We start from the raw sequence: 27,941 nt of genomic DNA, 5'->3' as shown, positions 1-27,941 counted from the left end.
ACTATCTCTGCTGAAGGGCCTATACGAGAGGCAGTGAAAAAACCCCAGCCCCCAAGCTTCTTCCAAGCTTAACCCATTCTCCCTGAAAAAAAAACAAACAACCCACCCCTACATCAAGAGCTTGTTTAGAGACCCAAACGGGAAAAAAAAAAAAAAAAGGGAGTGTGTGAATTTACCCTTTTTAAAGAAAAAATTCCATGTCCTTTCAGGTTTGGTTTCTTCAAGTGGCAGGAAAAAGGGAAGGATGATTTGCTTCTTTGATGCTTTTGTACATCGACCTGAATTCTGCTTCTAGCAGAGAAACCGTTGATAGGGGTAAAAGGGAACGTTACAGGCCTTCTCTTCAGCTGGCTGGTTGACTTACAGCTGGCATCAACTACATTCAGTGTTCAATGGCTCCCAATCAATTATATCCTGTAGTACTCATTTTTCTGAGTATCAAGACACAAGTGAAAAGATGAGGGCGTTCCCACTCCAAGTAGATGTTAGGGTAGCATGGAAAAAAAAGCTGGTGCTATATTTGGAGCGCCCCTAATTGCACTGTTCTATTTCCAGCTGCCAAAATCTGTGCTAGAATTTTAATTAAGGGCTAAATTTGTGCAGCAGATCCTAACAACAGGAAACAGTTACGTTATTTAAATAGGCTTTGAAATGATCAGATTTTATCTCCCAAAGCAGCACTTGGATGACTATTAAAGCTGCTTTTGTTCTTCTGGAAAGGGCTGCAATTGCTTAGTGAGCTGAAGGAGGTCATGGTCTTCCCCTTTGGAAAACCACTGACACCGGACCAGGTGTCCAGACTGGGCAAGGCAAAAGGTCATTTCCTTGCACACATGGCGCCCACGGGCGGAAAACCCAGCGAGGGGCGCCCCGTGGGCCCCCACGCAAACCCCCTGCCTGTCATCTCCCCCCCCTAAGGAGACGGGGCAGCTCGACTCAGGCTGGCGGGAGGGGACACCGCCCCCAGCCACAAGATGGCGGCGGCGGACCCGCGGACCCGCCCCGCCTCCTCCTAGTGCCGCAGCACTCCCTAGCGGCCCCGCCGCGCCTGGCTCCCTCGCGGCGGCCGCAGAGCAGAAGAGCGCATGCACAAGGGCGCCCTCGGCCTTCCCCCTCCTAGCGAATCAACAGAAGCATGCGCAATAAGGCGGGGGTAGCCGCTCTTCAGGCCTCTTCCTTGGCGCATGCGCAAGGCGCGGTCCTGGAAACGGCTAGAAGGGCTGGGGGAGGAGCGCGTTGCTGCACGCACGCGTGGTGCTGTGGGCGGTGCAGGGGTCAGGTGACGTGGGCGGGCCGCGCGGGGCGGCGGTTGGAGCGGTAACGGTCGCGGCGGTGGGCTGGTAGGGCGGAAGGAGGGCGCTCGGCCCCGCGGAGGCGCCATGGCCACCACTGTCACCACCCAGCGGGGCCCGGTGAGTGCCGCCGGGCGAGGGCCAGCGACGGCGGCCTCTGGAGGTTAATTCCCGTAACACGCCGGGCGGGCGGGGCCCGACCCGGCGGGAACCCTTCTGCGTCTCGGCTCCTGCCCCTCCGCCCGGCTCCACTGGTGGGTCTCGGGGGGACCCGCCCTCCTCCCCTTCCACCCTCCCTTCCCCTGCCTGGGAAGGAGAGGAAAGGCCTCTTTTTCTAGAGTGCCCTGATATGGGGGAGGGGGTGGGGAAGGATAGTCTGCCTCTCCTCACGCTTCTCAGCCTTGCGAAGCGGCTTGGGGAAAGGGGAGGGGAAAGTCTCTCCTATCTGCGTGTAGGGCTTGAGGAGACTCTTCTGCCCGCCCTTTGTCTGAGGGCCTTACAGAGGAGGGGACGGCTTAAACTAAACCAAAGCTAAACCTCTTTCTCTTTAAAGCAGAGTAGAGCTTTGTGTTTTCGTGGTTGGGCTGGGCAGATTCCGGTAGCTGTCTCTGAAATTGCCACCTGAAAGCTGGAACGTGAGACGTGCTGGAAGGTGCATTCAGTGGTAGTTATGTAGGCGTGTGTGGTGGGGGGAAGGAACTGAGCACTCTTAAAACCACTTTAAAAAATCTTTAGGAGTTAGCGTTGATAGTTTATTGGGAATGTGTTATTGTCTAGTTTTGCCCTGGAATAATTTTGCCCCACACCGGGACGTTCTGCAGTGTGGTGTATAACTGCAGTATAACAGCAGCTCTCGACTGATATGCTGTTCCTGCCTGGAAGGTAGTAACTGACAATACGATGTTGCTCTGCAGGTGAAATAAGAGTTTCTTAAACAATCAGTTTGAACTGGGGTGTGCTATTTCCTAGAAACAGCTACATTTTTATGTATGTGCCTGTGCAGCCTTGATGAAAGACCAGAGGAATGAATTATTAAACTGCCAATCTTGAAAAACTGCATCACTTTCTGCTGTTATCTCATGACAGTAATATTATATGATCATCAATTTAATTCTTTAAAATTCCTTTTTTGACTGGTCTTCCAGAAGAGATTCCTTTTACAATGGATTGCAATGATGGTTCTGTTGTTGGAATAAAAGTTTGAAGTGGAGGATTAAGGTAAAAAGAGTGAATTAAGTTCTTTGTTTGCTCCTGATAGTATCATAAAAAGACAATGACTGCTGTTCTGGTTGAGTCTGTGGTGAATTAGGTAATTGCTATCCCTGAAGGCTTGGTGTTCGACAATTGATGGTGTGATTGAACCCAAACAGAATTCTGTCAATATGTAACAGGTTTTACTCAAAAAAAGCTCAAAATAATGTAAGTACTGGTATTTTCGTATGTCTTCCTAACGTTGTATGTGCTTTTCTTCCTTGTCTTCAAGGTTGGCAGCTTAATATTGCAAAATTTACTGTTTTGAAAACATTCAGTTCACAGGTGAGGATGCTGATATGGTACATGCCAGCCTTTCTTAATTCTCTTTGGAGTGGAATATAGAATTCTACTTGTTTTTATATATACAACTGCATTACAAATGAATAGCCACTAAATGGTGCTAAAGGATTGGGAAACATTTCTCTTTAGTGCTGCAGAGAATAGTTCTGTCTTTCTGTTTGAACAGGCAAGAAAATATTAAGTTGTTTCATGCAGGTAAGACAATAAAGTATGCTGCTATACTGTTGCCAGCCTTGTTCTTATACCTGTGCTTTCTAGTTTATGGTGATGCTTATTTGGTGAGTAATTAAAACTTCTGATTGGTGTTTAGTTTTTCAGATGAAACAGAACTGGACTTCATCCTGTTTGTTATTGATAAATATTCTGCTAGAATACAGATTTCTCTGGCTGTTTTCAGGATATTATGGAATTTGCGTATTTTCACTTTTTGTGCTCTTTTGAGAGCAAACCAGCTTTTGAAATCTAAACTGTAGCTGAGTGTATAAGGGCTGCTAAATGATACCTCTCTCTTGGAAAAAGTATCTGTGAACAGTTTGGTCAGGCTTCAGGTTAAATCTGAGAGGCCAGAACCTTGTATTTGTGATTCCTTAGCTAGCCAAGCACACCCAAAATTAATCTCTGTGATTATTCACTGTGCTGGCAAATGTGTCAGATCCTCCAAAATTAGATCAAGTACCAAGCTAGGGCTGCTTAGATTTCTGCTCCTAATTTCACTAATAATTACTACTCTGATGATTTTAAATCTTTTAATGGGCAGGCTATAGTTAAGATTACTTCTCTTCGCTTGTCCTAATACTGTCATTTAGCTATTTAAGTAATTTTGTCTCTGATTTTACTTGAAGCTTTGTTTTGAGACTCTTTGAAACTTTGATATCTTTTTCTGAACAAAGGTGACAAGCAATTCCTGTTTGCATCCTGCAGTATTGATACATGTAATGCTGTCACATAAAAAATTTTGAATACGAAGTCCCATTACAAAAAAGTTGTGTTGATAATCTGGGTATAATTGAGCATTTTATTAGATGTATTGATTCTTATCAGAAAGTGAATATATGTAGTATTAAAATCCTCATCTGTGAAGGTGGAAGTTCCATTGCTGCAACCAGGGTTTGGGAAGTTGTTTAAAAAGTTGAGGGAGGAAGCTGTTGTTGAGTGTTTCTAAGCCAAATGTGAATTAATTCACAAGTGCTGTGATCTGATCTCTGGAGCATGTTCCTTTGACAAAAAAATGTTGAGGGCAGCATTGGTAATGCTGTGAAGTTCTTGCTCTCCAATAGATAAGAGAAGTGCCTTAAGGCACTAAGTGGCTTATTTTCTGTTGCATTTTCTTTCAACCCAGACTTAGAGGAAAGAAAGATCTGTATTGGTATGTCTAGTGGTAGTGTAGAAAAAAAATCAGAAGCCTCTTCCTGGAATTTATGGCAATTACCCTTCTTAATGCTAACCCCAATGTGAATTCAAGGGTTTCCTGGTTTTGAGCTGTTTCTATAGCTCTTCCCAATGTTATTCCTCTGTTACATTGAGTGCAGACCAAATCCACGTAGCTCGAATATACTAGAAATACGTCTTGAACTTGAGATGTCTATAGGCACTCATTCTATCTTTAATTTTTAGCTCATGTTCAAACAGAGTAGTTCCAGTCGTGCTTAGCAGGAGTGGAATCTTTTTTTGATTGTAATCAATGGTTCATATTGATTTCTTCAGTAAAACCAAACTTTTTTCTTTATTAACAGTTGTGCTTTTGTACTGTGGAATGCATTTTGCAAATATTTAAATGTTAATGTCTTGGACAAATTTGGATGTGCTGGGAAAATCCAGAGGCAGTAGCTTGTGGCAAAATATAGAGTCAAGACTAAATATAGGTGGTGTGTTTGGGGAGAAAGGGAAAATGCTATTAAGGTGATGGTTATAGAATCATAAAGCCTTTATAGGTAGATATATGGAAGCAGCAGAAGTGACCAAGTAGATCAGAAATTTCTGACAACAGGGAAAATAATAAGAACAGGAGAAGAAATGACTGGTACCTTGCAGTCCATGACACTTATTTTGGTGATATTTTTTTAAAAAACCACAATTCTTCACCACCACCACCGCCCCCAACCCGCCCCCAAACCCCCCCCCCCCCAAAACCACCAAATGCAAACAGCAAAAAAATCTGTAACTGTACTAAACTCAGTTGCTGTTATTCTTTCCTCTGTCCATATCTAAGTTGGAATTCTGAAGTAGAGCCTCTGACTCCAATTCTACAGGAGTTTAACTGGGGATGTGTAATGCTATAATGTGAGTTCTGTAGAGTCATAGAATAGTTCAAGTTAGAAGGAGCAACAGGAGGCCATGTAGTCCAACCTCTTGTTAAAAACATGGTCAATTTTTGATTCAGACCACGTTGCTCAGGGCTTTGTCCAGCAGGATCTTCAAAACCTGTAAGGTGAGAGTTTTTGCAGTCTTCCTGGGCAGTTTGTTCCTATCTGTGGTTGTCCCTGTGGTGAATTTTTTTCCCCCTCATTTCATGTCAAACCTCCCCTGTTTCAGTTTGACAGTTGAGGTCTCCTTTCTTCTTGCCTTGCATCTCAGAAGAGAACCTGGCTCTGTTTTCTTAATGACCTTCTTAGATACTGGAAAGCTGCTACAAGGTACATACTAAGTTTCTTCGACTCTAAACAAATCTTCAGCCTGTCTTCACAGGTCTTGTGCGACAGCCCTTTTCATGAGTCATGTTGGTGGATCTTTGCTGGGCTTGCTCAAGTTTATAATTTTTCATGTACTGCTGGGCCCCAAATGGGTTGCAGTATTCCAGATGTGGTCTAGTGAGTGCTGAGTAAAGGGAAACAATAATTTTCCTCAGCTACTGGATGGGCTTTTGTTGATCCAATATAGTATGCTATTAGGCTTCATTGTTGTGAGTGCTCTGCTCATTTGTGTTTAGCTTGCTGTTCACCAGGACATGCATGTTTTTCTCTGTAGAGCTGCAGCCCTGCCAGTTATTCTGTAGTCTGCACTGGTGCCAGGCATTTTCCTGTGTGAAGTACAGGACTTTGAGTTTTATCAGGTTCCTGCCAGTGAATTCTCTCGTCTGTCTGCTTGTTCCTGTCCTCAAGTATACCAGTCATTCCCCAACAAATCTGGTGTCATTCTCAAAACTGCTAAAAGCACATTCTATCTTCACCTCTGGTCACTGGTAAGGAAAAATATTAGATGTGTAAGTTAGGCTCAGTACAGGTCTCTAAAACTTCGCTTTTAACCAACCTTTGGTATCATTTACCACAGAACTTTGACTTACGAGCTCAGTGACCCAGCCAGTTTTTCACCCAACCAGTGGTTTACCCATCTGGATTGTAATATCCCAGCTTTGATACCTGCTGCTCTCTCCTTATTCACAGATTCTAATAATTTTATTGTAGAAGGAGTTGTGCTCCTTAGGCTTTTTTTAATTCCTAGTCCCTGATTTTTCCTTTGTGTGTCTAGAAATGGCTTCCAGAGGACTTGCTCTATGATTTTCTTAGCAACTGAAGTGAAGCTGACCTGCCTGTTATTCCTCAGGTCATCCTTCTTGCCCTTTTGAAAGCTGGGTATGACATTTGTCTTTCTCCAGTTATAGGGGACTTCCTGTAATCTCCATGACCTTTCAAAGTTGATAGTAGCCTTGAAAAAGTATCAGCTAGCCTTTTCAGGACCTCTGGATGCATCCTATCTGGTCTCAATTTTTTCTTTAGTGTGCAAAACAGAATAATTATTTAGTTCAAATTTTTCTCTCATTCTGTCACTTATTCTTTCTTAAAAAAAGTGAAGACATTGAAAGAAGAACAATTACAACTTTTTTGAGTAGCTAGGTGTTTAAAGCTCATTAACACAAAACTTCTCTGAAACCTAGTATCAGAGTTCCTTGGTAATTGCTACTGTGGAAACCTTAGTTAATGGTTCCCTGAATGTATCATATCTCTCTGCATATCGTCCCATAAGTCAGGGCATGTGTGGTTGTCCTTGGCTCTGTGCTCCCTTCCCGTTTTGTAGGTACCAGTACTTACATATCATTTACACGGTAAGGGTCCTAACACTTCCCCTCTTCCCTTTACCTCCAACTCAATTCATTTTCTTCTGATCAGCCCTCTGCACTAGTGTATATTAATGTTGCCTTGGTATCATTTAATGTTTTAGAAGAAACGGGTGAGAAACAGGAGGGTGAGGATGAGACAGCCCAGTCCTAAATTAGCTCAAATAGCTGTAGAACATCACACCTCCTTCAATCTGAAGGAGATGCAATTTTTATACCTGCAGCATTTCACTTTGAAGATCCTCAAAACTAGCTCTTAGGTGGTTTTAGCAGACAGGAAGGGCAATATTATTCTGTTTCTAGATAATTGTTGATATGCAATGCTGTCACTAAAGTTTAATAACAAGGCAGGGTTATTTTTATGAATGTGTTCAACATTTGTATTCTGAATTGTAGTTCTATCATAGCACTGTCATATTGCTGTCTTGCTTAAAGAGTGCTAGTAAAATTCAAATGTTATGTGGAATTAATTTTTTGTTCTACAGTTAATGGCACCGTGGGGTTGAATTTCACATTCTTCCTTAAATGTTTTTATAGTAGAGGGAAGTGCATTTGTTGTAAAGTGGGTGATGAGTAGGATCAGTGGTACAAGCTTGTCATTTAGATTCTCCTTACATTAAAAACAAAAACTGTGGTTGAACTCGGGTTATGTAACTTTGTTTTTCTGATTCAGGTTTGGAGGTGGCAATTATGTGCCTGCTTTTAACTGCTTTGAGGAAGATGTAAATTAGCCTCTCTTCTTTACAGATAAAAAGATGGCATGTTACTGATTCGTCTCTATCAACATGGAATCAACTGATAATTAGCATAAGAACTTACTGAGCAGTGTATTTTCCTCAGTAAGCATCTCTCCTAGATGTTTTACTGAATATATCATCAGGACTTGCGTACCAGATCACAGTCAGGGCAGAACATTTAAGATGGTAGCATATGCATCTTCTGTTCCCCACTCTGCCTTTTGGAGGGGTTTACCAGTCAGATCTTTTGAAAATTTAGTTGTGCTAGCTGTCTTCAGTCTGTGTGTGTCTGCTCTGCAATTCCAGTAGTTTTGTGTGAGATAACTGAATGACCTAAAATCAGCTTAGATGCTGTAAGAAAACTTTGGTCTCCCTTACAGATTTTTTTTACCCTTTTAGACCTCAGTACAGAGACTATATATTTCGTTTTGGAGCAGTATTTGGGTGCTTTATAATATCGTTCACTTTTTAAATTTTAGACTTCTCATTTGTTGTGAATGAATTAAGCTTTCCACTGTCCATGTTAAGGTGGTTGAGATGAAATATGCTGCCCTGTTTTCTGAGAAGCTGACAGAGGGAGCTTGCACATATGGGAATGTAATTTCAGGGCTGCAGCTACCACTACTGACTGTGAGAAATCTTTGTCTATTCTTAGAGATGCTAATAATACAAGATTTGAAACTTCTTGGAGGTCAAGGGTTGGAGGGGACCTCTTGTGTTCTAAATGCCATTGCCTTGCTAATTCTGGTGCCATTTCAAATCTTTCCTAAATGGATTATGCTTTATTTTAAAACTAACTCCTTTTTATAACATGTATTCTAATGAGAAGGCTGTTACAAGACCCTAATTTCCAGTCTAATGTAAGTAAGCTTTCTTTTAATATTAGCACTGTCTTTTAGCGTAGTCTTCTCCTTCTCTGCCCCAATTTCCCTCCCTACTTTTTAAAGCTTAAGCTACTTAAGATCTTAACTGTAAAATTTTCAGATGCTTGAAAGCAAAACTGATTCCCTCTTTACCCACCCTCCCTTCCTCCCAACAGCCTAGCAGCTGGCATTCAGTACTTCCTCCTTAGCTTTTTGATAAACTTCCTTTCTGGCATGTAACACCTACTGTTGCCGGGATCCTGAGGTGCTCAGACAGAAATTGCAGCTCTTGCCAAATCACATTGGGTATGACTTGCTACTCCATGATGCAGTCTTGACATGTAAGTGCTGTCTGATCTTCAGAAGCTATGTCCTAGAGGCCTGTTAACTTGTTAAAGTATGTTATGTAGGCATGCATCTGCCAGATACACAGTTGTGTAATCTTGCCTGGGATAACAGTGTAAGATATTGCACTGTCTTTTGTCTTGTTATCGGTGGACAGTTCTGTATATAGACAACAGAAACTAGTACAGCTTAATTATAAATGTTCTATGCCACTTTATTTGCCTTCTAAAATTTATCATTATAGTATGCTTGTTATTTTAATGTGACAATCTCTCCAAATGTGTTATTGATAATGTTCACTGAGCATTTAAAACCTAGAAACAACACGAGTTGTTGAAATGACAGTAATAAATTGACAAGTAATAGGTAGAAACTTTCCCTTCTTCTACTGAAAAACCTAATGGAAAATGCATGGTGACTGCTTATTCCTGTTGGCACATGTGATGGAGTTCCTCAAAGATTTTTCTACTTGGAATTTTTTGTCGTAGTTCTTTCTTGTGATAGACCAGATTTTTAATTTGTCCATTATTGTTTTGAGTATGGTGGGATTTTGCCCCCAAGCTGTACCTGAAGTTAGGTGCAGGCCAGCTGCGTTTAACACTGGAAAAGCATTAGGGCATCTGTGTTAGGTTGAAGGATTCTTAGTTATTTTAAATGATTTGGTTCATAGGAAGCATTGTTTTTATGATCTGTCTTGAAGGTGACTGTGAAAGGGACCAGGGTGCTATGACCTGTTACAGGAATGATTGGATGCAGTGTTAGTGATGAATGAGTGGAAGAGCTGGGTGCCATCAGATGCCATATGTGAATGGGATGTGAAACTTGGTAGCTCTGACTTTTGTGTAGACTAATTAAATGTTTGGTTGCAGAGCAGTGTTGGCTGTGTCCTACTTTTTTTTTCAGAGGCTTGAATTGGAAGTTAGTGTTTTTGAAAGTGAGTATGAGAACCTTCTCTACATGAGTTGGCAGTTTTGTCATTTAATTAGTTCTTTGTTCATGCTGTCAAAACTAGGCTAAATTCTGCCAAATGTTTTTGCTAAGCTTTTCTTTGATTTACGTTCTTTTTCACTTTCACAATGAAAAAGAGAGGACTTAAATTTGAAAGGGTTTTTTTCTTTTTTCTTTAAGGTTTATGTTGGTGAGCTTCCTCAAGATTTTCTTCGCATTACTCCAACCCAGCAGCAACAGCAAATCCAGCTGGATGCCCAGGCAGCTCAGCAGCTACAGTATGGAGGACCAATGGGTACAGTAGGCAGACTCAGCATTACTGTAGTACAGGTATAAACTGTACTGTCTTTGTACAATTAAGTATCCATAATAATACAATCTTTTTTGATTGGCAGCCAAAAAAGATTTTGTGTTGGAATTTGAGTTGCTAAATTACCTGTATATAGGGAATGAGTAATTTTTAAAGCTTTTGTAGCTTCATTTTTCTGTGCATCAGCATTTGTCCAGTTTCATAGCTGCATCACACATGGTGCAGCAATTCCCTATAAACCTTGCTGTTATAGCACATAATCAAATAAACTCATGGGTTTGTTTTTTTTGCAGAGAACAGGTTTCTCTGGAAATTTCTGTTAAGAAGGCTTTCTGTAGAAGTGCTTAATATTGGAAGACATTAGCGGTTTTGAGAGCATTGTAGGGAACTGCAGTTGCCTTATGTATTTTTTCTTAGGTAACTGCTCTGTTCCATCCCCATTTCGTCTAATGCATTTGCTGTTTTTCTAGTGATTTCTGCAGGCTTTCTTAAAAGGGCATAGTCCTAGCTCTTTATTTTCTGCTGCTTCTTTTCCCTTGTTGTTCTTTCTTTTATCTCTTGGCAGTAATGTATTACTGCATTCATTATGCGTAAGATTTCAGGTTTTAAAACTTGTCTATCTTAACACAATTCAGTTATTCTGCAAATCTACATTAGCATACCAGATGTCCTTCACATTAACTCAACATACATCATCTATTTGCATGTACTGTTTTCAAGTTATTCACTAAAAATATACCAAAGAGAAGTTTAGCCTCAAATTTAGCACCAAGCCTGGAATAGTACACGTATGGTTACAGCTTCCATGGTGAGGCCCTTATTGGGGAGTAAACCTATATAGGGTCTCTCAGGAAAAGAGACACTGATCCTTCCTTCTGTATCTTCCACTGGTCAGTTTGCTTCTTCACTGCTGATATCCTTCCTTTGAAAACTGGGGTTAAGGCTTTTTCAAACTTTATTACTTCTAAGGTCTAGACACATTAACTCATTCATTGCATTCAGTTGCAGCCCTCTTTGGGAAACTCCTCAGAACTACAGTCTGTGTTCAGAGAGTGTAAGACTGGAAGCTTCTTCTGCAACTTTGAACAGCAGAAAAATATTACCACTTTTAGAGCACAGTGGAAGAAGCTTTAGTATGATTTTTTTTTTTCTGTTCCCCCCCACCCCCACCCCGAGCTAGGAATAGATGATTCAGGTTAAACCTCAGGCTTATAAGGAAACAAAACCTTTATCAAGCAACATGACATGACTGTTTTAACTCTAGCAGTTTCTAGCAACTTGTATGCTACTCCATAGGTTGTTCATATTTGGCTATTTGCTTGGACAACTTGAAGTGCTTTTTGTCATGGGATGTTGATCTGATCAGTGTAGATGGTAGAAGTTCCTGGAGCAGATAAGGGGGCAGACAGTATAGTGTTCAAGAAGTTTTGCATCTCACTTTAAGTGGCTATGTACAGAAACATGCAGATTCCTCTTTGGATTGGTGAACCAATAGAGTTGATACTGGTCTTTATCAGGTTCAATCCTCGTTTATTTTTAGGTGCTTATGCAGACAAGAAAAATATTTATATTGCTTGAATAATAAAACCTAGCTAGTTTTATCAAGAACCTGGCTGTTCTTGATGCTGTGTCTGTAAGTAGCCAATTGTTACAGAATCACAGGATACTTGAAGTTACAGGGGACCTCTGGAGTTTATTTTGTCCAAACATCATCCCACCCCTACCCACCCCAGGCCAGTCACTTAATTGAGGATTAAGGAGGATGTTGTATACAAGGAAAGACTGAGAGCTGGGGAGCAGTCTTGGGGGGAGTCTTACTGATGAGTAGTCCCTCTCACCAGGTATTTATGAAGAAGACAGCTAGGCTCTTTTCAGTGCTATCTAGATGAAAGACAAGAGTCACAGTGAGCACAAATTGAAATACAGGAAACTCTGTTTAAATATATGAATCTTTTTCACTGTGAGAGTTGTCAAACATCAGAATATGTTCCCCAGATGTGTTGTGGAGCTTCCATCCATGGAGACACTCAGAACTTGCCTGAGCATTTGACCCTGCTTTGAGCAGGGAGCTCGGACTAGACAATCTCTAGAGGTCCCATCCAACCTCAGCCATTTTGTGATTCTGTGAAAACTCTTAATTATGTTAGTGGCCTTTTGCTGGACTTGTTCAAATATGACCATGTCCTCTACTGGGTGGCCCAGAACTAAAGAAACAGTATTCCAGATATGGTCTCCCCAGTGCTGAGTAGAAGTGGTAATCTTTGACCTGCTAGTTGTGCTTTTCCTAATGCAGCCCAGGATGCTGTCTGTCAATTTTGCTGCAAAGGCTCATTTCCAACTTGATGTCCACCAAGACCCCCAGGTCCTTCTCTGCAAAGCTGGTCTCCAACCAGTTGGCCCACAGCCTATAGTGGTGCATGTAGTTACCCCTCCTCAAGGGCAGAACGTTGCATTTTCATTTGTTGGACTTGGAGATTCCTGCCTGCACACTTCTCCAGCCTGTCAGGGTCCCTCTGAATGGCAGAAGAACCCTGTGGTGTCCCAAGGGATAGTCTCTCTACCTGTCTGAGAGTTTATGCAAGAATGCTGTGGGAATCTTGGCTGCATGTCATGTGACATTCTGGATAGGAGGCTTACCATGGCATAGTTAACCTGTGGAACAAGAAGAGCTTGTTGAAGTCTTCTGTATTTAAATATATGTTGATAAGGCATGCTGCTTGATATACTTCAATTCCGTTACTAATAAACTAGTAGAAGATCAGAAAATGTTTTTGGGAAAGAAATTTACTGCTTTTTTTTCCCTTGTGGATATATAGGAATGGTGGTGTGTTTGAGCACAGTTGATTGTGACCTCTTAAATTACTAGACAGACAATTTATATGCTGGCTTTTCTTTTGGTGAAGTTATATGGTAAACTGTTTAATCTCAGGACTTCAGAGCCTAGAGAGTGCATAATTTAGGTGCCACCTTTCCTGATTTAAATGTGGGCTTGACAATTACAAGGAACAGTTTGAGACATTTCTTGCCAGCTCTAATGTATGAATTACTGAACCAGCATGTGCCCTGAAGAAAAGGGCTTTTCAGGCCAGAGCAGCAGCCATTGTGGCTAAATCTTATGCAAGTCTCAGCTGTTCCAGTTCCTTGTGTCCTGTAGGTGGGAGGCATCCTAGGCACCATATTTTGCCACTTGCCTTACTATAAAAGGAACTGTAGCCTGCTTAGTACAGGTCAGAGAAACAGCATGTCCAAAAGCGTGATTTCTACTTTGGCATACCTATGCAACTGTACTCAGCGTTGTCTTCGGGACTGTCATCAACTTGTTTACTTCTATTCTTCTGATGCTACAGCAAAAGTATGTTGGATGTCTTCTGATTCTATACAGCATCTGTTTTTATAGTAACATAGAACTTATGTTGCCCAGTGAGTTAATTTATATCAAATGTACATGCTGAATTAAGTTTTTTAATCACTTTGGAAGTATGATCTACTAGATTTTACTTCAGTGGAACTGCTTTTGCAGTTTGTGCTTTTGTATTGTGTGATATTCCAGAAGCTACTGGATTTCTGTATTTCATCCTTTAGAAGTACTTCATTGAAAGAGGACAGGCTACCTATCACATTAAGTTTATTGGAGATAAATACCTAGGCAAAATTGAACTTATTACTATTTCCTTGTAATCACATATCTTTTGGTTTGGTATGAAGTAACTTATTTTAGCTATCATGAAGATGTGTGTATTCTATATCAGAACAGGTTAAAAAGAGGTTCCCTTTTCAAGGGGTCTCAGACATTTAATGGTGTCATCTATGTTTTAAACTGGATGCTGTTTTTCATTTTTGTTCTTCCTGTCTACCTCATAATAGAATCTAGTCCGTTGTTCAATATCTGATTCTCTTTGTGAACTAATAGTAATTAACTTACCAAGTTAATGTAACTATTATACACTTACAGGCTTTTTTTCTTACCAGGCAAAATTGGCAAAGAACTATGGAATGACACGCATGGATCCATATTGCCGAATACGGCTGGGATATGCTGTGTATGAAACTCCAACAGCACATAATGGAGCCAAGAACCCCCGCTGGAACAAAGTTATTCAATGCACTGTTCCCCCGGGTGTGGACTCTTTTTATTTAGAGATATTTGATGAGGTCAGAACTATTATATATTCCCCCCTCCCCCGTCCCCCACCCCCAATCTCCTGTTTGGACTGAGGCTTGGGTGGATTCTTGCGATAAAGGATTGAGTTACCAAAGGCTGTTTCTTAGCTGTGTTCTCTGGGAGATGATGCAAATTTTTCAGAATCCCAAGAGCAGCAATGGGGAAGAGTGAAGCCTAATGCAAGAATGTCAGCGCTATTTTCCTTTGATAGCTGAGAAGGTGCATTAGCAGGGTTCCCGGCAAAGGAAGAGAAGCAAAAAAAATGCCTGAGTGGTATTTAAACTCCTCTTCGCTATCAAAATACCCTGCAGCCTTATATTCTGTGTTATTCTAACCCAGAAGGAGCTGGAAGCTTTCCCAAGCTTGAAAATGCTGAGGCTAAAATGGTCATGTATAGGCTGTGTGTAGTCACTAGGATTTATTAGCAGAAACATGAATTTCAGGCAAGTATAGATTAAAACATTCATTCCAAGTGGGCATGTAGGTACTTGTCTATGCTTTACTTAAGATGCAGTGTTAATAAATACCGAACCTCTTAACAATTTCCTTTTATTAGAGATTGAATGGGTCTGATTTAACAATTCTGGTAGATAATCTGCTCTACGAAGCTTTTCTAGAAGAGTACTATCTTGAATTCTAGTCTGTTGTTCTGCTGGATGATGGCAGCAGGGAATATGTGCCTGCATCTCAGCTGTTCCACTTAGTTTAAACAGTTTAAGAATGTATGTTTGTGCTAAGTTTATAACTGAGGCTAAAGTCTGTAGTTTGGCTCTTTCTTTTTTGCTGCCTCTCTTACTGTGCATAGTAGAACTTGACACTGCACCAGCTGTGTGGTCGTTACACAAGTGAGGCCTTTGGGTGCTATTTCATGGGCTTAGTTGATTGGTTGAAGTATGTGGTTCAATGCTTCAACGGGGTGGCAGATCAGTACTTGTATCTGCTCTTGAATGACTGCAGTTCACAGCCTGTGGTAGTATAAACAGGAGCTGTCTACATTCATTTAATGGCCTCTGATATGATGTCACTAGATTCACACAGACTATGCTCATATTAGTATGTTGTGTTTCCGGAAGTGTTGTGCTTCAGGTTTTCAATTTCTTATTCTCTGCAATTGATCTATAATCCCACTTTAAAGCATTATTCATCCTTGTTGGAAAGGAGATGGCTAAAATATTTACAACACTTTAGTAATTTCAAAAGGAATCTTAAAAATAGAATTGGCAAAATGAAACAGAATAATAAAAGAAGGAAGTGTTAGTCAAGAATAATTTTAAGATTTTTTTTTTTCCAGGACAATTAACTTGATAATTTTTTATCATATTCCAGCGGGCCTTTTCAATGGATGACCGCATTGCTTGGACACATATTACAATTCCTGAGTCTCTGAAACAAGGAAATGTGGAGGATGAATGGTATAGCCTGAGTGGAAGGCAGGGTGATGACAAGGAAGGAATGATTAATCTGGTTATGTCGTACACGGTAAGCCAAGTTTGGGGTGGGAGGAGGATGGGAGAGAAGCATTTTGGGTAGTGGGAGGGAAATATTTCAGTTTGAGGTAGAAGTAGTTCCATTGTACCTTACTGGGTGTTTGTGTGTGTTAGCATTTAAAATAATTAAACTTGGGAATAGAAGTCAAATATGGTAGTTAAGGCAGTAGATACTTTTTGGTGAGGTGGTAAATGGGTATTTATTTATATGGTTTTGCAATTACAAAAAATCAGCTTATTCCTGTGCTAATAGAAGTATTAAAAAAAAAAGTCAAATGGTCCATTGTTGTTTCTAATCTAATAATAATTTTTTAAAAGCTTCATGGAATCTAACAGTAACTTCCCCCCCTAAATCTTTAGAAAGTCATGTTAATTTAGAATTAGAAATAATGGAAACTTCAGTGTGTTAGGTCTTTCTGGATAGTTTGAATGCTCTTTCTGATGACTTCAGTTTTTTACTTCCATTCCTGTTCATGACTAGGAGCACCAAATGAACTGCTGACTTATACTGGTCCATTTAGCAGCTTGTGGACTATTCTGTCATCTGTCACTTTTGCCTTAAGTAGCTGTTGGATAGCATGAAGCATGTGCAGCCTGAATGCTTCCTGCTACGCTTGTACATGATCAAAAGTTCCAAGTTGCTGTTGAGTCACAGCTGGGAAAGATGCTCCCTGCTGTTTGAAATTCACATTCTGCCACATCTCAACAGTTGTTTCGTTACCCTTAGGAGAAATGAGTTTGTAATTAACTTTTAAAACTGGCTGCTCATGAACGTACAGTACACAGAATCTGACCTTTTAATATTTTTCAGGATCAAACAGAACAGAATTTTTGGTAGTAAAAGGGAATGGAGTTAAATTGATATCTTGTTTGAAATATTGGTTTACCTTAAATAATTGATTTTAACTAAAATTTCCTTCTAGGAGCAGTATACTGCTTTTAATAAAATTCGGGTCTGCTCTGAGTTTTCATTTATGATGAATATGTTGTATATTCATTTTACAAGAATAAGGTATGAAAGGTGATTAAACCCATATTTTAAAATACTTCGCTTCAGTAACAAAATTGCAGTGGCAAAATATATAAAACTGTTGCAAAAGGCTAGTTTGACATGATGTATTTATATTGATTTACAGGCAATTTGATTGTGACTTAAAAGGACAGTATTCAGTTAATTTGCCAGAGGTTTTGCTTTATATTGGTGCTTAGTATAGTCATATTGTAATATTGAACATGGATTTGCAATGTGACGGGGTTTTTTTGCAAATACTGTTTTAATTGTTGGTTTAGTTTTTTCTATTCCTTGAGTGGTTCTCATCTGTCTATTGTACTTTTTATGTGAAGTCTTTGCCAGCTGCCATGATGATGCAGCCCCAGCCAGTGGTCCTGATGCCCACTGTATATCAGCAAGGAGTTGGATATGTGCCTATAGCAGGTATGTTTTCCCTCCTTGGAGACTTTTAAGCTTCAAGGTGAAGGGTTTTGCAGAAATAACTGCCAAATTTCTTCCAGGTTCCAGAATGTAAAGGAAACTGTAAATTACTTTATCCATGACTGCTTTTTCCATGACACATTTTTGGGAGAAGAGTGAGCAAATTAAGTGTAGGTTTGCTTTCAGTCTTGTACCCTGTTTAAGGGAGCTGCATGAGTTTAAGTGGATTAAAATTACTATCAGGTTGGAAAAAGTAATTTGAAGGCTTCTCCTCTTGAGTATTTTTTCTAGATTTGTATCAGGTCACTGAATAACTAGATGTCTAGCACGCTGCACCTTAATATAATGTGTACTTATTTAAATGGTGGCAATCCATGTGTGAAACTGTTCAGACTTCAGAAAGTGCACCAAATGACACGTGCTGTCAGAATTGCAGCTTAAATATCCCATAAATGAATTGACTTTTCTGTGGTCTTTGAAGATGCTTTGTTGGAAACTTGCTACGCAGCATGTGAAGTGCGTATCACAGTGAAAATGAAAAAGGGAGCCCTAAGAGAGTTAGGTAAATATGTTAAGAAAAGCTAAAGCAGGTATCATCAGTTCTCTTAGTCTGTGCAAAGTAAGTTTTGGACTTGTATAGAAAGATGTGTTAACTTCAGAAAAATTACAAAACATAAGATGAAAAGTTTAAAGTATGCAAATAAGCTTGAAGTACAGTTCAGTTTTGTTTTTTTTCTCTGTGTGTCTGTTTAACTTGCAGCTCTTAAGCTCCAGTTTGTTGTATGGACATTTATTCAGTAATTGGTATACTTTTTGGGGAAAATAAGATACAGACTTGTATGCAACAAAATCCAAAATATATGTGTATGAATGAGTGATAGTGCGTGGGACATAACTGCATTGCTGACACAAATTTTTTTTAAGACTCAATTCCTGTTTGAATGTAAAATTTCATTCTCTGTAAAAACAAACTTCCTAGGTAGTCATCTACTGATGTAACTAAGAATCATACCTCCTGTTTCATTTTATAGAGTTAAGTTAGAGTAAAACATGGAAAAGTTTGGATACGTACTTTATTCCCTGATGAAAACATGCAATTTGCTTCATTTAAAGTGTTTTTGTGTCTGTAGCTTAATTCTCAGGATTTAAGTCTTGCTTGCTTTGCCAGTGAACTAGTTTCAACTTGTGTGTGCATCCTGAACTGAGATTCTGTTGTGGTAAGCCAGACTTCTGTGCAACTTTTCTGTGTTTGAATTAGGTGCCATCTTTTTTGCTTTTAGGTTCATTGCATCCCTATATACTGAAGTAGTTGGTGAACTTCGAAGTTATTTTGTGTATGGTAAAGAGAGAAACAATAGCTGGGGTGGTACATATACCAATGTAATAGAAGGTGCTATAGAATTTTCTTGAACAGATCAAAATGAGACTATTTGCATTGCAAAATTACTGTGCCAGTCAGAGTACAAACAGTGGAAATGAAGAGACTAGTTTCAGATAGAATTGAAACTAGACATAGAACTGAACAGATAAAACTGATACTAGACCTTGAAAGCTGAAAAGCAGTACAGTGGTGTATCTGGATGCTCAGATCTTGGTGTTCTATGAATTTTGTTTTGAGAATATTTTCAGTAATACTTATTAAATGTACTTGGACAAGTGAAGAAATAACTAATATTTAGCAAGTGATAGTAATGCCTGACATTTTACCATATAAGAGTTTGACTTCATGTAACAACTCTATTGATCTGTATGTTGGAGCATTGCCCTTCTGCAGAGATTCAGCATGTTTGTTTTTAATTACTGCTATGATCTTTTGTATTAAAAATTCTTCCCGATTCTATGACTTGTATATTTAAAACACTGTGAAGTTCCATCCCCCAATTTGAACTTGTCTTTTGTTCTGGGAAGGCTTGAATGTACTTCCTTGACTTTGTAAATGCCAACTTATTACAAGCCACCTTTGACATATTTAGATTTAGAAAATATTTTTGGTATTTTCTAATATTATGTGCTTTGTGTTTGCTGTGCTAGAATTTGTGTGCACCATCAAAATTTCTCAAAGCACTGAGTTTTAAAGCTTTTGCCTAGTCACTAATCAATGACCCACTCAAAATGATTAAATGGATGGTTAGGTTTGGACTTTGAAAGTGAATTGACTTCAGAATACTTTTACTGTATCTAATTGTATGGTTTAATAAAAGTAATTTCAAATTGTAAAGGAATCAGTAGTCCATCTTGGAAGACATGGAGCGTTGTCAGAATGTGTTCTGTATGCTGAACTAAATATTCCTCCAGGATTGTGTAAACTCTTTCGGAGAGCTGCATGCAAACTGCTGGCCTTTGCTGCCCAGCTGAATTGTTGGTACACTTTAGAACATTGTGCAGGGTTTTATCTTCTTGAGAATGCCTCAAGAAGGGCAATGGTAGAATATCAGTATGCTCCACAGGACTATGTTTACTTCCTTCCCATCTTAGTTCAGGTGTTTTACCTAGCCAGTTAAATGAGCTTAGTCAGTAGGCAAGTTCTATTTGTTTACTTCGGAAGAGCAGAAAAACAGCAATGAACAGTTTATTACATCTGAAATGGAGGGGTCATTTAGGTTCTAAGTCTTACCTAGGATTGAAATACAATGGGTGGACTACAATGCTTGTCCAGATAATGTAAGTTATTTGTTAACTGTCCAAAATAATTGTGCTTTAATGAAAGATGATGTTAAGTTAAATTTAGCTGTCATGGAGGTGAAGCTGTTTTTTCTGTAACAGAAGATTTCTGTTCAAAACTTAGTGTACATAACTGACCTTCTCATTGATGTCAAAATAAATAATTCCTCTCACAAATATCTCTATTGTACAAACTGAGGTAAATAGTAGTAGCAAGCAGTTAGTTACTGTGGTAAGCAGATGAAGCTTGAAATGCCAACACCAGTAATGCTTTTTTCCCCTGCCATTTAATGGTACATGTTACAGAACTGTGGTGAAAGCAGAAGTGGCCATAAATATTCTTGCACCACATTAATTCATTCAAAAGTTTTAAAAATTAAAAACTGCTGACAGTAATGCTAGTTGCTACAAACTATAGTTGCCATAGATTTTATTTGTGGATTGGGTTTGGGAAAACTTCAACTTTTCAATCCTGTTGCTCTTCTAAAAGTTGAGTTTATCTACCATTTCTTCCTGTTTCTTTTCTAAAGATTACTTAATTTAGGCTGTGGAATATTGTGGTATACTGGTTGCTTACAGACCAAGCTGGTCATCTTGATAATCTATCAAAGGCAGTAAGCTAAAAAAAGTTAATTCAGTGAAGCAAGCGATATTTCTTACCAGCTAAGTATCCATGGGATAAGTAGGAAATCTCTTTGTACTTATAAAAACCTGTGTAAATAGTAGGTTAAAACCCCATGTGTTTCAGGGCTCTGTTAGTCCAGAATATTATTTTTCATTGAGGCAAAGTTGTGAGTATATGTACGTTACTACTTTAGGTGTCTGTATGGAGTGTCATAGGTTAGCTTGTGATGTTATCGGTATGTATTCAGAAAACCATGGATGTATGTTGTCCTTTGTGGGCTATAAAATATAATCCTTGCTGTAAACACCTGGTGGCTTACTTATTGTGAAAACATTTCCTCTAATTGTTACTTCTGTATAAACGGCACATGTAGGAAACTTGTTCAGTGTGCTGAAGCAAATTTAGTCAGGAGACTGAATGCTAGTAGCATTTAATTTTTTATATTAGGTAGCTTAGTTTTACTCAGTTTATCCAGCTTTCACCTTTGGAAGCTAAATGGTTCATTTCCTTTTAAAAATAGATTAATATTTCTTTCCCATGTCTTATTCCTTTCCCCTTGCCCCTTCATTTTCACCTATCCTTAGGGCTTGAGTACTTTGCTCTGGGTAAGTTTCCAAGGTCTTTTCTCACTCCCATCCTCATTGACTCAAGAGTCTTTGCATGAACCCATCTAAACAGCTTTATTTGTTACAGCAGACTGTATCACAAGGTATTGCCACTTGAATGTCACAGTAGGACAATTTAATGCATCTCCTAGAAAATGCTAAAGCCCCTCTAACCTATTGGAAAGTCTTTAAAGGCATCTGCTCAGCTTCAAGCTATAATGATTAGAGTAATTGGTGATAGTGGTGTCGCTGGCTAAAACACGATGTTAATATTCTGAAAATGCTGTATGCCAGTGAGCTATTCTAGGTAGCACTGGTTTCCTAGAAGAGGAACTTTAATCTTGCAGTTGTTCTGCTACTGCAAGATTTGAGGAGAAGCAGGTAATGTCATGACTTCATATAAACTTGAAAGCAGAGAACTCAGTTCTGCAATGACATTGAGAAGACAGCCTGCCAGTTGCCTTCTGTTAATCTTCATCTAAGCCTTTTTTCAAAAATATAACAATTTTTTCATCAGTGTGTATCTTTCATGCACATCTGTTCTAGAGCCATGTCAAGTTGAGCATCTGGCTTGAACTCTAAAGGCAAATTATGTTACAGGAAGCCAGTTTTCCTTCAGTTTAGACTCAGTTTACTGTGATGCCTTTGAATTGTGCAAAGATACTGTGACATCCTTAACTTTGATAAAAGCATTGGTCTTCAATCAAGTATGTTCAGAAAATTCTAGAATTCTGTGAGACAAAATGTCATTTCTCGATGCTGTGAATTTCAGAAAGATGTTGTAAATAAAACTGATGTCGTTGCAGCATATTTGGTTTATTCAGAGCAGTGGAATTATAGAATTTTTCTGTGGGTCCATATGCTTCACTTCTCTAGTAGTTTGCAAAGAAGCAACATTTTAAAATTGAGATGGTATGCATATTTTAGCACTTATTTTTCTGAAGCAAATAGTATTAAGGCCTACTTGTGTATATTAAAAAAGGTGATACTGGTTGCTTCCTTTAACTGAAATAATTTGTTCTGAGAAGGTTCTTCAGTTTACTCTGAAAGGGTCTGTGCATGGGACAGAATAATAGTGAGTCAAGAAACTAAACATGGGGGACCTAACTGAACAAGAAAATAAAACAAAAAGTGTGTAATGCCTTGTGTGCGGTTAGAAAAAGTTTACCCTGTTATGCTGCTTTGATGCTTCCATTGCTGCTCATAACAATTGACTTGCTATTGTACATATTGTTTCATGTATTGGAATGTCACTGCTTATGCAGCATGTTTGTCATTGCCATTTCACTGAATTGGAAAACAGTGCTCTGTTCTGATTTATAACACTCACCTAATACCTGAGAGCAACACAGGAGTGTGCCATTCCATTTATAGTGGATCCTTCTGTGGTTTAGTTTCAGTTTTCACCTGTTAGTGAAATGAGGTGCTTAATATGTAAAGCAGCATTTTACTGAACATTGATAATTTTGAAGTTGTTATAACTTTCTCTAATGACTGTGTATATATACATATTTACTAAATTTCAGTGTGTAGTTCTTTAAGTTTATGCTTAAGCCTTGCTTACTACTTCATAAATGAGAAATTATGCATGCTTCTAGTCTGAGCATGGAACAAAGCAAAAACCCAAGAAAGGTACTCTTTAAACTGATATTTATATAGCTTGAATATTGTTTCATGGAAAGTAAGCATTTATCACAAAAATATTAAAAATCACTGTGATACTAATTTCCTTTTGTATGGTTTTAGACAGCATAAACTTATTCAAGAACTAGACTTTTCTAAAGAAAATGGATTTTTGAAAATCATCAGTGAAAAACAACACTACTGAGAAACTTCTTGTCGCTAAAATTGAATATTTAGATTGAAATTACTTTTTGAATACTGCCTGTGCTGATGTCTGGCTTCATAATTATCCTGTTTTGATGAAAGCAGTAAGAAAAACTTTATGCTGGTCTTGATTTTTCTTTTTTTTGACACTGAAACTTTATCAGCAAGCTGTAGGATGCTGTGGTACTTGAGAATCGAGCCTCATGTTTCATTTGGGTTAATATTTTAAACTGGCCTTTTGTATGGATGCAATTTAGGCTGATGACTGAAGAAGATTAGGAAGCTTGTATTAGAAGTAAAACATCTGTTGCTCTGTTCTTTCAGGTACTTTGCAACTCTATTTTTTGAGGCCATGAATCTTTGCTCACCTCTTGTAAATGCCGAGGTGGTTTGTAGGAAGCGTGAGGAATACTTGGCTTGTTGAAGCTATAGAAGAGGCAGTCTGAAATGCTGCTGGATATGGTGGTTGGATAAAGTGTATTTGCAGTGTTGGTGAGGACTGCCTAGTGGTTTGCCTGCAGGATGCACACATGGTCTGATTTGACAGGTGTTCAAACACAGAGCACTAGAAAAAATTCCAGGGACTATGGTCCACATGGTATGAGAAGCTCTAGAGCTAAAGTTTAGGTTGTTGCAGAAGAGGCAATAGACATCCTTGGTAGTGGTGTGATGCAAACAGCTGGGCAGAGACATGGTTCCAGTGTATAGGTAATAGATTTATGGTGAGAGGGACAATTCTTTAGTTGCCAACATGAACCTTTTTGGATAGATTCAGCCTGTACATTAGATTTAAAGAATTTAAGTTTCTTTTTTGCATCTAATAAAACTTAATGTTCTCTAATTTTTATTTTAAAACTCCCCTTGTAATAATCTTAAATATGGAGGCACTTAAAATTCAGTAATGCATTCCTTCAGACAGGACAGAAGTCCAAGTTGAAGAAACAGCAAAGAGTACATTAGGCAAAATCTCTGTTTCAATGCACACAGTCAAACTATATTAGGCTATAGTATATTATCAGCCAGAGTTGGTGTAAGTTAAGATGGGTTTAGCTGATCCAACCTTGAACGTGAATTTTAATATAGCATTTTTAAAGCTGATAGAAAAACAATGATCACTGAGGTGCAAAAATATTTCTACAAGTTAGAGTGAGCATAGACATTTCTGATTAAATAGTTGCAAGTTAAGGAGAATCTTGAAGAGACAAGGTAAGTATTGAAATTACTCTTTGTCATTTTTTGGAGGTGTTAGGTTTGAATAGAAGTAGCATGGTGTCAATACGTTTGATTACTTCATTAGTACTTCAGTCATGCGGAGAGAGATGAGGCTGCAAAGAGGCACACCTGAAAATTATGTTAGTAGATCTGCTTTACGTTATGATTTGAGCAGTTAGTCAGAGTTCAATAGATAGAAGCAGCTTTTAATCTACTTCTGAGTAATGTATGAAACCTGGTTCAAAAAGAACCTTATTTTGAAGATGTGTAATAGTGATGCAAATAGCCCACCTTTTGTTTAACTTAAGGAGAAATAATTAAGGTCAGAGAAAGAAAGCTAACAGGTGAATGAAAAACTGTAAAAAGAAAAAAGTTGTTAGCTGCTCAAAGTAAATGTATACCAAATTAAAAAAAAAAAGCACTCTTGGAGAATTCTAAAAAGTTTCTGTAGCAAAACAGGCTTCTGACAAAAATTGGTAGGTCTGCCCAAATGAGGGGTTGTGAGAGTTAAATTATATATTAAATCTAAACTGGTAATAAGGCTGGCTAACAAAGCCTTTGAAGATCAAATGTGTAAGGAGTTGAGAGCTATTTTAAAGCAGAAAACCTAGGATCATTTCAGCAATTAAGTGACTGTAAAGATGTATAAGGGAGTACAAAAAAAAAAGTTGGAATGTGAGGCCATAACACGGGGAGGAAGAAAGTGCTTGGCTTTGTCCTTCTTGGGAAGGAATGCTTTTTTTATGGAGAAGAAGCCTCAGATTATAATTTTGGAGTTTAACACTAACTGTTAAGATAATCAGTAAGAAAATGCAGGTAAGATAACATTTATTCCCGGTCTTGTATTGTGGGGTTTTTTAACAAATGCAGTATGTAACCAATTGCTTAATTAGCCCTGCTTTCAGAGGACTGGGGGATAGCAAACTGGATTTTTTAAGCAGTGTTTTCCCTATTGCATAAACTCATTAAAACCTATGGAGATTAGAACAAGCTGATTTAAAACAAATAACTAACTAGGTAAACTTTAGAAGGAGATGACATAGTTATGTAGGAAAAGCTTATACATTAGAAATGATAGGTATGTATGTGGGTAAGAATGATGTGGTCTGTGTAATCACCTTGTCAGCTGCATTTTGAAAATGTTGTTTGCTAAGGACTCTTCCTGTCATATGATATTCTGATACAGTAAAGGTCCTCTTGTGATCAAATAGCTATTTTGAAAAGCTGATGAACAGATAAAAGTGATAAGTCATCTCCCAATGGAGGGAGGCCTTTGGGGTGCCTCATTTAAAAAAAAAGTGGACAGTAGGCAATTTGTCAAAACAAAAACTCTTAGCAGATTTCTAAGCCTCTCTGACTGCAGCAGGTTGCAGAAGGATCTTATTATAGTAAGTGGGAAATAAAAGCACATATTAAGGCTGGTGTTGAAATATTATATGTAAAGAAAAATCTTAACTAATACATATTTAGTTATGACTTCTTGATTGGTCATTACTACACATAAGGTCTTTGAATTACTGTGGACTGTTCTATGAAAATACTAGGTTAATAATGTTTGAAACAGTGGGTAAAATGCTTGAAAACAAATACAAAAGCTTTATTGTGATGCTGTATGAAGCAGTGCCATGTTTGTCTAGATGCAGGTAGTTCTCCTTGCCCTACCTTAGAAACAATACAGCAGAACTGGAAAAGTAACACACAAAGGCGTGGGACTCAGATAATCGGGGGTCTGGAACTACGTAGAGAAAAAATTAAATACGCCAATTTCAGAAGTGGTAATGAAAGATTCTAGAAGTATGCTATACCTGGTTTCAGTTTTATAAAAACAAATGGTAGGGTTTTTTAGCAGTGGATCTGTTTCAATAATGAGAAAAATTAAGTGAAGAAAAGGGACTTTTGTCTAGTAATTCCTTTTAATAGGAATTAGAAAACTAATTTTCTAAAACTGTCTTTATAAACTGACATTGCTTTAAGTTTACACAGACATACAAGAAGCTAATGAAAAATGTCAGATGAATTTTGTCCTCGGACAGAGGAAGAGGGAAGAGCAGTGTGTACCCTGATAGCTATTAGATGAATTGTTCTTTTGCCACTTTGACTTTGTAGGCTGAACTGGATGGAGCTTGAACCAGGGAAAAGCACTTGCTTAAAACTTGCTTATGAGTGTTGTCCAGTCTCCTAGTGGACCTAAGTACTTTGCTTTCCTGAGATTGCATTAATTGAATTTCTAAATATCAGCTATGTATATTGCTGGTGTAAACCCATCTTTTTATCACAACATAAATAAAGTGGGAACTAAAATGTGATGGGTGCCTTGTTTCTGGAGTTTAGAGTGGTGGTGGGAAACCACCCCATCTTTCTGTGGTGTGCTTTTTGTTTGGTTAGTGATTCATGTGTAAACCTGGTTAATGCAAGTCATACCTTACTTTGAGCTGTACGTGTTGCCATACTGTATTTTACCCCTTCTGGAACATAACTTGGGCAGACAACCTGTTCCAGAAAAACGTATTCTGATTGAAACAGTCTGGATATAATCGTATAATCTCTGCAATCTTTTTTTCCTGGAGTACACATTAAAAAAAAAATGTAGACGTTGGTGGGTTGGAGCAAGTAATGAGCCGCTTTCTTCAAAATTATTAATCCCCCCCGGTATGTTTTAGTTTCTTTCTTTTTTTTATTTTTACCTGCAGGGATGCCTGCAGTCTGTAATCCGGGTATGGTACCAGTGGCAATACCACCTCCTGCGGTCAACCCTCAGCACTTGTGTAATGAAGAGGACCTGAAATCTATCCAGGACATGTTTCCCAACATGGACAGGGAAGTAATCCGCTCAGTGCTAGAAGCTCAGAGGGGGAACAAGGATGCAGCTATCAACTCCTTGCTTCAGATGGCTGAAGAATCATAGATCCCTACTTCCTGCATAGTCCCCGTCCTCAATGCCACTTATTTTTACTTGCCAAGCCAGGGATTTAGCTAGAGGAAGAATTTCCCAACAGCTTTCTGTTAGCGCATCCTGTGTGAGAGATTATACCCCTTTTCTGCTTGGACATTTGGATCTTCTTCACTTTCTTTCTCAGTCTGTACATACTCAGTTTAGCTTATGTCCTACGATGCAGCATTGAAGCATCTTTATCAGCTGTGCCCTGCGTGACTATACTCTGATGGGGTGGGGAGGAGAGCTGCTTCCCCTCCCCTTATTCTTACAAAGGAACTCTATGCAGTACAGGTTTTACTACTGTTTGTTTGCTTGAAAAGAAATTTTTTCTGTGGAGGGTTTGCTCTTTAAACATAACTTGATTTGTTAACATATTTAGGTTTCATCAAGCAGCCTGTTTCTGCCAGACATTAAAAGAAAGATCCTTTCCTTGTCCTGTGGTGTTTAGTTATTGCTGTGATATGTTCAGCTGTTTCTGATTAAAGATTTTTTATTTAATAAGGTAAATTTCTTAGATTGTGCTATTGGTATTTGTAATGAGCATATTCTATTCAATCTAGTCATTGAGCACCAAAGCAATATATTATCTGGCGTGCATTTGGGGCTTTATCCTCCCATATAGAATTGTTATATCTGTAAAATCTTAACAGGTAACTTAACTTGTACAGTTTGTATTGCTGTAGCAGAGAACAGGACTGAGCCCTAATGTACTCCCATAGTTAATTGCACTCTATTACTTCTGCATTCCCATGGCTATTCAAAAAATAAGTGCAGAAGGAAACACTTGATACCTGGAAAATTACTGAAGCTGTAAACAATTATTTAAGGTGTTGTCTGATTATAAAGCTTCTTTCTTTACACCTACATTTCATCAAAATTATCATTTTATAACAGT

At 38.7% G+C, this 27,941-nt stretch overlaps 1 protein-coding gene across 7 annotated transcripts; it reads left to right on the top strand.

Annotated features, from left to right (window-relative positions):
• Positions 1–1,278: 1,278 nt before the first annotated feature.
• Positions 1,279–27,479, top strand: TOLLIP (toll interacting protein). 7 transcript variants are annotated; one of them, XM_064452479.1, is made up of 8 exons: positions 1,279–1,412; positions 2,776–2,828; positions 9,971–10,120; positions 14,070–14,252; positions 15,589–15,741; positions 17,094–17,184; positions 21,052–21,072; positions 26,802–27,479. In XM_064452479.1, the coding sequence occupies exons 3-8, from the start codon at positions 10,082–10,084 to the stop codon at positions 27,014–27,016; spliced, it is 702 nt and encodes a 233-aa protein (XP_064308549.1). In that variant the 5' UTR covers positions 1,279–1,412; positions 2,776–2,828; positions 9,971–10,081; the 3' UTR covers positions 27,017–27,479. The 7 variants fall into 7 exon arrangements, with proteins under 7 accessions (XP_064308549.1, XP_064308547.1, XP_064308548.1 ...); XM_064452480.1 differs by lacking the exon at positions 1,279–1,412 and adding an exon at positions 2,203–2,510; XM_064452477.1 differs by lacking the exon at positions 2,776–2,828 and having other exon boundaries at positions 1,286–1,412.
• The last annotated feature ends 462 nt before the right edge of the window (positions 27,480–27,941 follow it).

This window comes from Phalacrocorax carbo, chromosome 5, assembly GCF_963921805.1.
Source record: "Phalacrocorax carbo chromosome 5, bPhaCar2.1, whole genome shotgun sequence".
NCBI lineage: Eukaryota > Metazoa > Chordata > Aves > Suliformes > Phalacrocoracidae > Phalacrocorax > Phalacrocorax carbo.
This window is presented reverse-complemented; position numbering and strand designations above follow the sequence as displayed.

Excerpts from the sequence above, each read along its gene's own strand:
- TOLLIP (XM_064452477.1), top strand. The coding sequence starts at position 1,380 with ATGGCCACCACTGTCACCACCCAGCGGGGCCCG. Across the intron at positions 10,121-14,069 it reads TCAGCATTACTGTAGTACAG|GCAAAATTGGCAAAGAACTA; the intron begins GTATAAACTGTA and ends TTTTCTTACCAG. Across the intron at positions 14,253-15,588 it reads ATTTAGAGATATTTGATGAG|CGGGCCTTTTCAATGGATGA; the intron begins GTCAGAACTATT and ends ATCATATTCCAG.